Raw genomic sequence first — 13,247 nt, 5'->3', positions numbered from 1 at the left:
GATAATGTAAATTAACTCATTATGACAATAATTTGTTGACACAAAAGAAATGGCAATCACTTTTACCTACAAAGGACACACAGCTAAGTAGTTAGCTTCCTATTAGCAAATTTAATTTTACATTAATTTCCATATTGTGTAAAGGACCAAAAAAAAATGTCCTGCCCTTTTCTGACTTTGAGCCCCTGCCCCTCTATAATCATGTGCACGTCCCTGTGTATATGTATATATATATATATATATATATATGTATATGTATACATACGGTATATATGTGTGTGTATATATGTATATATATATACCGGTATACATACAGTATATATGTATGTATGTATATATATATGTATATGTATACATACGGTATATATGTATGTGTATGTATATGTATATACATACAGTATATGTGTATGTATGTATATATATATGTATGTATATATATACATATATATATACATATATATATACTGTATATATATGTGTATATATACATATATATATATATATATACATATACAATGCATTTGGTTTAATAAGCAAAATGATTTGTTTTCAAAAGCCAGTAAAGCCTTGCTATATCCGGGTGTTAAGCTCTTTCTTTTTGTACTAACAGGCTACAGGTGCACCATTGATGCCGCTCAGCAGAAGAGGACGGGCGCCCAGAGGAAGGATCTGATGGTCGCTCCTGCCGCCATGCCCGCCAGCAGTCCCAGCGCCAGGTGGTCGAATGCGCCGTCCAACGGGTCCCTCCGAACGATCACATGGTGGGTACCTGTTTATGGGAGGAAATGTTCCTTTTCAAAAAGTAAACACGGCTGATGTCATGAATTTCTATGTGCGGTTAGTTAATAGTAATAGTAGTAGTGCGGTTAGTTAATAGTACCTCAGGATACAGGTGCAATCGGCAGAAAAAAACATGCCTTTTAAAAAGTGTGAAAAATCAATACAATATAATGTAGTATAAACTTTCACATTTGAACCGATACGCTACCAATTACCGATACCAGTAAGGGTACTTTTGTGCGTGTGTTAATAGATTTTTTATACACATACTGTATATATATATATATGTATGTGTGTGTGTGTGTGTGTGACAAAATATATATACTGTATATATATACATGTTATTTATATTTTTATATATATATATATATATATATATAGCAATCAATCAATGTTTATTTATATAGCCCTAAATCACAAGTGTCTCAAAGGGCTGCACAAGCCACAACGACATCCTCGGTACAGAGCCCACATAAGGGCAAGGAAAAACTCACCCCAGTGGGACGTCGATGTGAATGACTATGAGAAACCTTGGAGAGGACTGCATATGTGGGTAACCCCCCCCCCCTCTAGGGGAGACCGAATGCAATGGATGTCGAGTGGGTCTGACATAATATTGTGAGAGTCCAGTCCATAGTGGATCCAACATAATAGTAAGAGTCCAGTCCATATATATATATATATATATATATATATATATATATATATTTATATATATATATATATATATATATATATATATATAATAAATTGTAATTTTTTATTGCAATATTTAAAAATTAGCTGATTATGATAACCTTTTGCAATTACAGTTGCAAGTCAAAGACGTTGGGTGGCAGTGGTCTATAGTTTATGGTGTTTTGTTGCGCTCTAAAAAGTGTAAATACTGCAAGTGTTGTTCCTTATTATGCACCAGCTGTTTGATTCCAGCGTGCATCTTAGTTGTAGTTTTCATTCACACATTTGGAGGTTGTTTGAATGGCCATGTAAAATCCATGCATCCGTCTTCTTCCGCTTGTCCGAAGTCGGGTCGCGGGGGCAGCAGCCTAAGAAGAGAAGTCCAGACTTCCCTTTCCCCAGCTACTAAGTCCAGCCCTTCCTTTCATGTCAAGCTAGCACAATTATGGAAAAATGGTGCCTTATACACTATTAAATGTTGGGTTGAAAAATAACCCAACTGCTGGTTCAGAAAAGGACAAACTCCTTATTTGAGTTTTTTTAACTCAACATTTTGGGTACATTTTTTCAACCCAAATTTTGCGTTGAATTATTTAACCAAAAAGTTGAGTTATGATAACTTAATGTTGGGTTATTCCCAACCAAACTATTGGGTTGAATTATTTAACCCAAAAGTTGAGTTATGCTAACTCAATGTTGGGTGATTGTAAATAATAATAAAATTCCCTTCAAGAAAAAAGTAACTTTTTAATTAAAAAAAAGCCTTTTACCCAAAAAATGCGTTAATTGATGGAAAACCACCCAAAAATGGTTAATCATTTTTGAAAACCCAGAAATTGAGTTAAAATAATACCCTTATAACCCAAAAAATGGATTGCTCTTCATAAAAATAACTCCAAAATGTAACCCAACACTAGCAACTCATATATTGGGTTATCAAAATAACCCAGCATTTTTTTAGTGTGTAGTTAACTTACGTTGGAGTGGGGGGTTCTTTGAGTCCGTTTCTTTGTTTGCATTGAAAATGGCAATATTACCTAGAGTCCGCTCTCAGTGCTGCTGGAGTGATGCAAAGAGTCGGCACAGCCCAGGTACCGTAACGTGGCACTGTTAGATTTTATGGCGAGATTCGATCGGTGCCAAAAAAAAATACCGGATTTGGTACCAGAAATAATAATAATAATTGATTTTATTTGTTACACACTTTTTATTTAACTAAAGTGCTACAGTACAAACGAGGGATTCACAAAAAATCGATTAACATTCGAATCGCGATTCTTATTCATACCGATTTTTTTAATAAGAATCCATTTTTAAAAATGTGTTTTTTAGGCCATCTCCATGCAACCAGAAGGAGCTTTTCTAGCCTGTTTTGAGAACGTTTCATTATAACTGATACCAAATAATACATTGCAAGAATCTGTTTGATCTCAAATCGATTCTGAATCCTAGGAATTGGATGGAATCGAGTCGTTTGGTGCCCAAAGATTCAAACCCGTAGTACAAACCAATATTTAAAAGAATGAAAGCTTATCCATTCAAACGGATAACAGTTTAAGACTAAAACACTATCAGTGAAGCATAAGAAACACAAAATATACAAAATAAGGGTGTCGAATTTGTTTTAGTTTCGAATGATTCGCGATTCTTACTTCTTAATCGATTCACAAAAATCGTTAAAAAAATAATAATAATTGTATATATATATTTTATTTTTTTTAATTGTATTATTTATCTGGTGTTGTATACTTGTTGCCTTATTTGTATTTGACTTTATTCAATGTTTGGGTAGAATTTTATTAAACAACACCAAGTTTCTTTTAAGTCATGAACATTTATCTATTTTATAGAGGAATGTAGTTCATCATAGAACTGGCACCCAATGTTATTCAAATGTATTCATTTTTAATTGAGAATCGTTTTGAATCGAATCTTTACTGCCGAGAATCAAACCGAATCGTGTGGTGCCCAAAGATTCACAGCCCTTCAACATAGTGGCTTTTACTTTTTATTTTAGTACATTTTTTAAACCATAGTGTCCATGCTCTCAGTGGCTGACTTTGGACTGTACCTGGTCCTGCTCCAGGCGTCATGTAGACGGTCTGATAGCGGCTCAGGTGTACGGCTTGGTAGGAGTCGTCGTACGGGTCATACGCCAACACCTGAGGAAGAGAACACGGTCTTGGGAAGCGACATATTTCATGGTAAACAAAGTGCAAGAACGCCGACCGCTCACCGGGTTCCTCCTGGTTTCCAGCATGGTCAGTTTCCAGGCTCTGGGGAGGGGAGAAAAGGAACAAGAACACATCCAAGTTTTCTTGTTTGTTTGTTTGTTTTTTGTCACCTATTATGCGAATTAGACATTTTAATGATGTTTTAACAGTAACATGTAACATCCTGATTCCAAATCGATACATAACTTTCAAAAATCGATTTAAAAAAAAAAAAATTCTAAAAAATAAATAAAAAATGTGTGTATGTATATATATATATATATATATATATATATATATATATATATATATATATATATATACTATATGTATATATATATATACTGTATGTATATATATATATATATATATATATATATATATATATATATATATATATATTAGAATTCTAAAAGGTCTTTTTTTTTTAATGTATTCTTTCAGGAAAATTATAATGAAACTTTTTCAAAACAGTTTCAAAAAGCTCCTTCTGGTTGCATGGAGACAGCCTAAAAAGATATTTTAAAAAATGTATTTTTTTCGAGAAAAAAATATAAAATACAAAAATTATATATATATATATATATATATATATATATATATATATATATATATATATATATATATATATATATATATAGATATTTTAAAACATGTATTATTTTCTAAAAAAAAATTATAAAATATTTATATATATATAATTTTATTGTATTTATTTTTTTCAAAAATAATAAAAAAAATGTAAATATATTTTTATTTTCAAAAAAAAATAAAAACAATTACATGTATATGCATATATTTTTATTTTATTTTATTTATTTTTTTTTAAATTTATTTATTTTCGAAAATAATAAATTTTTTAAAATATAATTTTAGGCTATCTCCATGCAACCAAAAGGTGCTTTTCGAAACTGTTTTGAAAAAGTTTCATTATAATTCCTGATTCTGAATCGATTCATATAACTTTCAAAAATCAATTTAAAAAACATAAAATTTAACTTTTTTTTTTTTAATTCAATTTTCCTTTTTTTTTTTTAAAGAATACATTTAAAAAAAAGACCTTTTCGGCCATCTCCATGCAACCATAAGGAGCTTTTCGAAACTATATTGAAATGTTTAATTATAATTATTATCCCGAGTCTAAACTTAGACTTAGACTTTGACAAACTTTAATGATCCACAAGGGAAATTGTTCCATACTGTAGCTCAGTTACAAAGGATGGAAAGTGTAAGAATGGAAAGGATAATGCAGGTATAAAGTAGACTAAAAATGTACCGTTGTAGCAATATAACATATATGTAATATTTATATATTATTACATAAATTTTTTTTACACGTAACTTTGAAAAATCGATTTGGAAATTTTTATGATTTTTATAAAATAATTACTTTTTTAAAGACCTTTTTAGGCCATTTCCATGCAACCAGAAGGAGCTTTTCGAAACAATTTTGAAAAAGTTCCATTATAATTTCGATTCATAACTTTCAAAAATCGATTAAAAAAAAAGAATTATCTTTGTTATTTTTCTAAAAGAATACAATTTTGAAAAAGTTTCATTATAATTATCACGATTCTAAATCAATTCACAAGTTTCAAAAATGTGATTTAAAACCCCATAAAATGTAACCTTTTTTTTTTTTTTTTTAACTTTTTTTCTAAATTTTTTTTTTTTTTTTTTTAAAGACCTTTTTAGGCCATCTCCATGCAACCAGAAGGAGCTTTTTCGAAACTATTTTGAATTGCAAATAGATTCATAACTTTAAAAAATCGATTTAAAAAAATAAATAAAATTATACTTTTTTTTTTTTTTTTTTCTAAAATAAATACTTTTTAGGCCATTTCCATGCAACCAAAAGGAGATTTTCGAAACTCTTTTGAAAAAGTTTCATTATAATTATTATCCCGATTCTAAATCAATAAATAACTTTCAAAAATCAATCTTAAAAAAATTCTAGAATTTAACTTTTTTTTTTTTTTTATGTATTGTACTTTTTTTCTAAAATAATACACTTTGAAAAACACCTTTTAGGCCGTCTCCATGCAACCAGAAGGAGTTTTTCGAAACTATTTGGAAAAAGTTTCATTATAATTATTATCCCGATTCTAAATCGATCCATAACTTTCAAAAATTGATTTTTTTATAAAAAAAAATTAAAATAACATTTTACTTTTTTTTTTTTTTTTTTTTGACTTTTTTTTGGACTTTTTTTTCTAAAATAATACATTTAAAAAAATACCTTTTTAGTCCATCTCCATGCATCCAGAAGGAGATTTTTGAAACTGTTTTGAAAAAGTTTCATTATAATTATTACCCCGATCCCAAATCAATTCATAACTTTCAAAAATCAATCTTAAAAAAAATTATAGAATTTGACTTTTTTTTTTTTTTGGATGGATATTGTACTTTTTTTTCTAAAATAATATTTTTTTTTAAATACCTTTTTAGTCCATCTCCATGCAACCAGAAGGAGTTTTTCGAAACTATTTCGAAAAAGTTTCATTATAATTATTATCCCGATTCTAAATCGATTCATAACTTTCAAAAATCAATTAAAAAAATAAAATAAAATAACATTATACTTTTTTTGGGGGGTGGGGGGGGGTTTGTAAAATAATACATGTTTTAAATTACATTTTTAGGCCATCTCCATGCAACCAGAAGGAGCTTTTCGAAACTATTTCGAAAACGTTTTGTTATAATTATTATACCGATTCTAAATCGATTCATAACTTTCAAAAATCGATTTAAAAAAAAATAAAAGTAACGTTTTACTTCTTTTTTTTTCTTTTTCTTTTTTTTCTTTTTTTTTAGACTTTGTTTCTTTTATTCCGCTATAAATAACTCAAAAAGTTATGGCCGTATTTAAATGAAACTTTTAGGGAATTTCATAAATGGGGTAAGGAGCAAGTGATTACATTTAGGAGCTGATCTGGATCACCATCTGGATTCAGGATTTTAATTTTTTTTAATTTATAATCTTCACTATCTGAGTCGTTTTGTCGTCGACTATGAAATTGTATTGTGATTTTAAAATGACTCGATAGTTTCTGTATGTATTTCTGGACTATTGGCACGAGTCAGAAATAAGATAAGGAACAAGTGAATAGATTTCGGGAGTGAGCTGAATAATAATAATAATACGTTACTCCCCGCTTATATTACAAAACCAAAAACCAGTGAAGTTGGCACGTTGTGTAAATGGTAAATAAGAACAGAATACAATGATTTGCAAATCTTTTTCAACTTATATTCAATTGAATGGACCGCAAAGACAAGACGTACAGGTTTTGGAGCAACATATGTTGCCATCCAAGCAACATCATTTTCATGGCCGCCCCTGCTTATTTCAGCAAGACAATGCCAAGCCAAGGTATTTTGTCTTTGCAGTCTATTCAATTAAATACAGGTTGAAATTAGAGATGTCTGATAATGGCTTTTTTGCCAATATCCGATATTCCGATATTGTCCAACTCTTAATTACCGATTCCGATATCAACCGATACGGATATATACAGTCGTGGAATGAACACATTATTATGCCTAATTTTGTTGTGATGCCCCGCTGGATGCATTAAACAATGCAACAAGGTTTTCCAAAATAAATCAACTCAAGTTATGGAAAAAAATGCCATATTTATTATTGAAGTCACAAAGTGCATTATTTTTTTTAACATGCTTCAGCAGCTTGGAATTTGGGACATGCTCTCCCTGAGAGAGCATGAGGATCTCTAGTTGAAATGGATTTGCAAAACATTGTATTCTGTTTTTTTTTACGATTTACACAACGTGCTAACTTCACTGATTTTGGGTTTTGTATATGCGAGCTTCCCCGCCTACACCCACAGAGACAAAGAGAGTGGATTTCTGACCACAAGTTTCACTCCTTTTCTTTCATTCCGCTACAGATAACTCCAAAAGTTCTAGGCGGACTTTGATTCAACTTTCAGGAAATGTTAGAAATGGGATAAGGAGCAAGTGATTACATTTTGGGGCTGATCCGGATCCAGGATTTCTTTTTTGAAAAGATCTTCATTCTCTGAGTCTTTTGGTAGTGCCATGATTGTTACTGTGCAAATACACCTACATTGACTCGTCCTCACTGTTGGCACAAAGGTTCATAGTTGAGCCGTCCTTCAGCTGCACCGTAATGACGTTCTCCTGGGGGTTGGTCTCAGGTGGAGTCACGCCTAAAGTTGGAAAAAAAGATGTATACATTTCAAAATAGAGCATTAGGGGTGAATACGCAACAAAAGGCGAGCGCTTCGTACCTCGACACTCCAGGCCGCTCCGCACGTCCACGCACGTGAACTTGAGGTTGACGCGGTACTCCAGCTCTCGCCGGCTGTCGCTCTTGTAGAAGCAGAGACTACCGTCCACCCAAAGGTCGCACCAGTTTAACTTCCAGCGCTTCAGTACGGACGCTAGACGGCAGACAATAGTTTTTATTTACAGGGTTACAGCTAAAATATGTCCATTAAACTCCTCCAACCTCCGAGGACAAAGCTACGAACAATGGGAGACCGGGCTTTCTGCTCCGCCGCTCCCAGTCTGTGGAACACTCTCCCTGACCACCTGAGGGCACCACAGACTGTGGATGCTTTAAAAAAGGCTTAAAAACCCTTATTTTTGAAAAAAGAAAAAGCTTTTTTTTTTAGATATATGCATACTAGTTTTAGCTATTTGGCTATTCTAGTTTTTATTTTTTTATTTTTATTTTATTTTTATTTATTATACACTGTAGCACTTTCAGGTTGTTTACTCAATGTAAAGTGCTTTTTACAAATAAAATCTATTATTATTATTTCCACCAAGATACACACATTTGTCTGAGTCTATATTTGTCTAAAACAGTCATTCTCAAACTGTACAGTACAGTGTTTTATTTCCCCATATTCAAACACAGTGTTACTATTCAAACTGTGGCCAAAAATATGAAATATACTTGTTAGATAAAACCGCTGCCTTGGTTTTAATGAATACTTAGGCCTACTACGCCACTGTATTTTGATATTGGTCATTATGGTGGTATTTGGAGAGCCAAGTGTTTTTGGGTGCAAATTGTTTCGTAATATAAAAAGTGAAAATGGTCCGTGTACCTTCCGTTCATTCTATTTCCAATTCTTAAATGCAAATCAAAAAACTAATTTCGGGCCATTTTTTCTATTTTCATTTCTGAAACATAAGCTGGTCAACTATTCAATGACACTTTTTTTAAAACGACGATAGCTTCCGTTGATTCTATTTTCAATTCTTAAACGCAAATCAAAAAACAAAATTAGTTTTTTATTATATATGGCAGATTTGAAAACAAACAAAAAAGGGTTGATTTTCATGAAAATATTGCCATCAAATTGGATTTTGTGCTGTTTTCCTTTTATGGATTTTTATTTTTCCAGATAAACACAAAAATCGAATATATGCTTATCCAAAATGCAAAAATGCGTGTTTATCCGTGTGATGGCAATTTGAACCGGAAGCAGTATTTTAGCTTTTCCTTTGTCATTAGCATGTTTTTAGCACAACGCTAACACCTTTGTTCAGCAGGAGTCCTATTGTTGTTTTTAAAAAGTCTCATTAACTTTTGTTTCAGAAATGAAAATAGAAAGAATGGCCCGAAAATTGTTTTTTGTTTTGCATTTAAGAATTGGAAATCGAATGAACGGACCAATAGGACTCCTGCTGAACAAAGATGTTAGCGTTATGCTAAAAACAAGCTAAACACAAAGGAAAAAGCTCAAATACTGCTTCCGGTTCAATTTGTCATCACACAGATAACCACGCATTTTTGCATTTTGGATGAACATTTTTAGATTTTTGTGTTTTGTGCTTTTTTTGTTTGTTTTCAAATCTGCCATACATAGTAAAAATCGAAAAACGGCCCTAACTTTGTTTTTTTATTTTAAACGCAAAGGAAAAGCTCAAATACTGCTTCCGGTTCAATTTGTCATCACACAGATAACCACGCGTTTGTGTATTTTGGATGAACATTTTTTTGATTCTGGAAAAGTAAAGATCTATAAAAGGAAAACAGCACAAAATCCAATTTTATGGCAATATTTGAATGGAAATCAACCCCTTTGTGTTTGTTTTTAAAATCTGTCATATATAGTAAAAATCGAAAAACGGCCCTTATTGTATTTTTGATTTGCATTTCAGAATTGGAAATAGAATGAACGGAAGGTACAGGGACCGGAAAACAGCACAAAATAAAATGTTATGGCATTTTTTTAATGAGGGCCGCTTTTCGGTTTTTACTATGTATGGCAGATTTGAAAACAAACAAAAAAAAGGGTTGATTGTCATTAAAATATTGCCATAAAATTGGATTTTGTGCTGTTTTCTTTTATGGATTTTTTCCCCCCAGATAAACAAAAAGTTGGATAACTATTTAATGACACTTTTTTAAACAACAATAGGACTCCTGCTGAACAAAGATGTTAGCGTTATGCTAAAAACAAGCTAAACACAAAGGAAAAAGCTAAAATACTGCTTCCGGTTCAATTTGTCATCACACAGATAAACATGCATTTTTGCATTTTGGATGAACATTTTTTTGATTTTTGTGTTTATCTGAAAAAATTTAAATCATGAAAGGAAAACAGCACAAAAGCAAATTTTATGGCAATATTTTCATGAAAATCATCCTTTTTTTGTTTGTTTTCAAATCTGCCATATATAGTAAAAATTGAAAAACGGCCCTAACTTTGTTTTTTGATTTTAAACGCGAAGGAAAAGCTAAAATCACATTTTTGCATTTTGGATGAATTTTTTTCCGATTTTTGTGTTTATCTGGAAAAATAAAAATCCATAAAAGGAAAACAGCACAAAATCCAATTTTATGGCAATATTTTAATGGGAATTAACCCCTTTTTGTTTGTTTTAAAATCTGCCATATGTAATCAAAATCGAAAAATGTCCCTAATTGTATTTTTTGACTTGCGTTTCAGAATTGGAAATAGAATGAACGGAAGGTACAGGGACCAGAAAACAGCCCAAAATAAAATGTTATGGGAATATTTTAATGAGGGCCGTTTTTCGATTTTTACTATATATGGCAGATTTGAAAACAAACAAAAAAAAGGGTTTATTGTCATTAAAATATTGCCATAAAATTGGATTTTGTGCTGTTTTCTTTTATGGATTTTTTCCCCCAGATAAACAAAAAGTTGGACAACTATTTAATGACACTTTTTTAAACAATAGGACTCCTGCTGAACAAAGATGTTAGCGTTATGCTAAAAACAAGCTAAACACAAAGGAAAAAGCTCAAATACTGCTTCCGGTTCAATTTGTCATCACACAGATAAACATGCATTTTTGCATTTTGGATGAAAATTTTTTCAATTTTTGTGTTTATCTGGAAAAATTAAAATCTATAAAAGGAAAACAGCACAAAATCAAATTTTTTGGCAATATTTTCATGAAAATCAACCCGTTTTTTGTTTGTTTTAAAATCTGCCATATATAGTAAAAATCGAAAAAGGGCCCTAACTTTGTTTTTTTATTTTAAACGCGAAGGAAAAGCTAAAATACTGCTTCCGGTTAAATTTGTCATCACATTTTTGCATTTTGGATGACATTTTTTTTTATTTTTGTGTTTATCTGGAAAAATAAAAATCCATAAAAGGAAAACAGCACAAAATCCAATTTTATGGCAATATTTTAATGGGAATCAACCCCTTTTTTGTTTGTTTTATTTATCATTTATAATAAAAATTTTAAAACAGCCCTAATTGTATTTTTTTATTTGCGTTTCAGAATTGGAAATAGAATGAACGGAAGGTACAGGGACCGGAAAACAGCACAAAATCAAATTTTATGGCAATATTTTAATGAGGGCTGCTTTTCGATTTTTACTATATATGGCAGATTTGAAAGCAAACAAAAAAGGGTTGATTGTCATTAAAATATTGCCATGAAATTGGATTTTGTGCTGTTTTCCTTTTATGGATTTTTTTCCCCCCAGATAAACACTAAGTTGGACAACTATTTAATGACACTTTTTTTAAACGACAATAGGACTCCTGCTGAACAAAGATGTTAGCGTTATGCTAAAAACAAGCTAAACACAAAGGAAAAAGCTAAAATACTGCTTCCGGTTCAATTTGTCATCACACAGATAACCACGCATTTTTGCATTTTGGATGAAAATTTTTTCGATTTTTGTGTTCATCTGAAAAAAATAAAAATCCATAAAAGGAAAACAGCACAAAATCCAATTTTATGGCAATATTTGAATGAAAATTAACCCTTTTTTTTGTTTGTTTTAAAATCTGCCATAAATAGTAAAAATCGAAAAACGGCCCTAACTTTGTTTTTTGATTTTAAACGCAAAGGGAAAGCTAAAATACTGCTTCCGGTTCAGTTTGTCATCACACAGATAACCACGCATTTTAGCATTTTGGATGAACATTTTTTCGATTTTTGTGTTTATCTGGAAAAGTAAAAATCCATAAAAGGAAAACAGCACAAAATTCAATTTTATGGAAATATTTGAATGAAAATCAACCCTTTTTTCGTTTGTTTAAAAATCTGCCATATATAGTGAAAATCGAAAAACGGCCCTAACAGATAACCACGCATTTTTGCATGTTGGATTAACATTATAACAATAACGACAAATGAAGATAGACTACTATGAACAGCAACATGTAAGTGTAAAAAAACAACATTATGATTCGTTGTTCTATTTTTAAACGAAGAAAACAATCTGAAGTTGTCTTTATTTTTAAATGATCATGACATGATTTTACCAGTCCGGCCCATTTGGGAATAGATTTTCCTCTATGTGGCTCCTGAGCTAAAAAATGAGTTTGACACCCCTGGATTAGAGGGGCAGAGACAGAGCCAGAGTAAAATATAGAAGGGTTTAGGTACAAAAACCGTATCGATTACAGTAATAGTCCAGCAACGTGGTCATCGACCTCAGCGCTGCCAATAACAGCAATAACCAGTGCATGAACATGGCGGTGCAATGGCGCCCCCGGTGGCCGCACAACAGCCGATCATTAAAAGGATAAATAACAGGTATATTGTGTTGTGGCGCAGACTTACTCTGTCTCCAAAGCCAGCCTGACCTCATGAGCGCCATGTTCTTGTCTCCCGTGGTCTGATCCAGCAACAGATATCGTCACGATGCAATCCAACCGACTGTTTGTGTGGACGCCGCCTGTTCTTTTTGTGTCTCCCAGATTATTCTTCCCCTAGTCCGGTCTGAGTCAGAGGATCATTGTGGATTAGGCCGTTTGGACACACCCCACTTCTCCTTGCCCTCTTTAACTCTCGCCAGTACATCATTATAGTTTCACCTTGCCACCTTGTGCTCCTTTTATCATAAAATGTTTTTTTGGGGGGGGGTAGCATGTGCTACATTGTCACGAATGAGTGACATAACAATTTGAGGATTAGCCCTTTGACAGGGGTCCCCCATGCAGGTCGGTTTGATGAGTATATCTAGATATTTCTCGCTAATAATGAGGAAGATGAGAGAAAATGAGAAATCCGGCCTTTGCAAAGATAATATCAAGCCTAACGGTGTTATTTAAACAATGTTTACACACACACATGCATCCA

General features: G+C 31.9%; 1 protein-coding gene across 1 annotated transcript; it reads right to left on the bottom strand.

The window, feature by feature from the left end:
* Nucleotides 1-436: 436 nt before the first annotated feature.
* On the bottom strand, nt 437-12,882 carry plekhb1 (pleckstrin homology domain containing B1). Its single transcript, XM_061961641.2, has 6 exons — nt 12,729-12,882; nt 7,943-8,095; nt 7,759-7,861; nt 3,695-3,734; nt 3,530-3,620; nt 437-769 (listed from the first exon to the last, which is right to left on the bottom strand). The coding sequence occupies exons 1-6, from the start codon at nt 12,763-12,765 to the stop codon at nt 636-638; spliced, it is 558 nt and encodes a 185-aa protein (XP_061817625.2). The 5' UTR covers nt 12,766-12,882; the 3' UTR covers nt 437-635.
* Between the last annotated feature and the right edge of the window lie 365 nt (nt 12,883-13,247).

Source organism: Nerophis lumbriciformis, linkage group LG09 (assembly GCF_033978685.3).
Source record: "Nerophis lumbriciformis linkage group LG09, RoL_Nlum_v2.1, whole genome shotgun sequence".
NCBI lineage: Eukaryota > Metazoa > Chordata > Actinopteri > Syngnathiformes > Syngnathidae > Nerophis > Nerophis lumbriciformis.
The sequence above is the reverse complement of the archived record's forward strand: the minus strand, read 5'-3'. Positions and strand labels throughout refer to the sequence as shown.

Coding starts and splice junctions, on each gene's coding strand:
- plekhb1 (XM_061961641.2), bottom strand. CDS start 12,765: ATGGCGCTCATGAGGTCAGGCTGGCTTTGGAGACAGA. Junction 7,862..7,942: donor GAGCGGCCTGGAGTGTCGAG/GTACGAAGCGCT, acceptor TTCCAACTTTAG/GCGTGACTCCACCTGAGACC. Junction 3,621..3,694: donor TGGAAACCAGGAGGAACCCG/GTGAGCGGTCGG, acceptor TCTCTTCCTCAG/GTGTTGGCGTATGACCCGTA.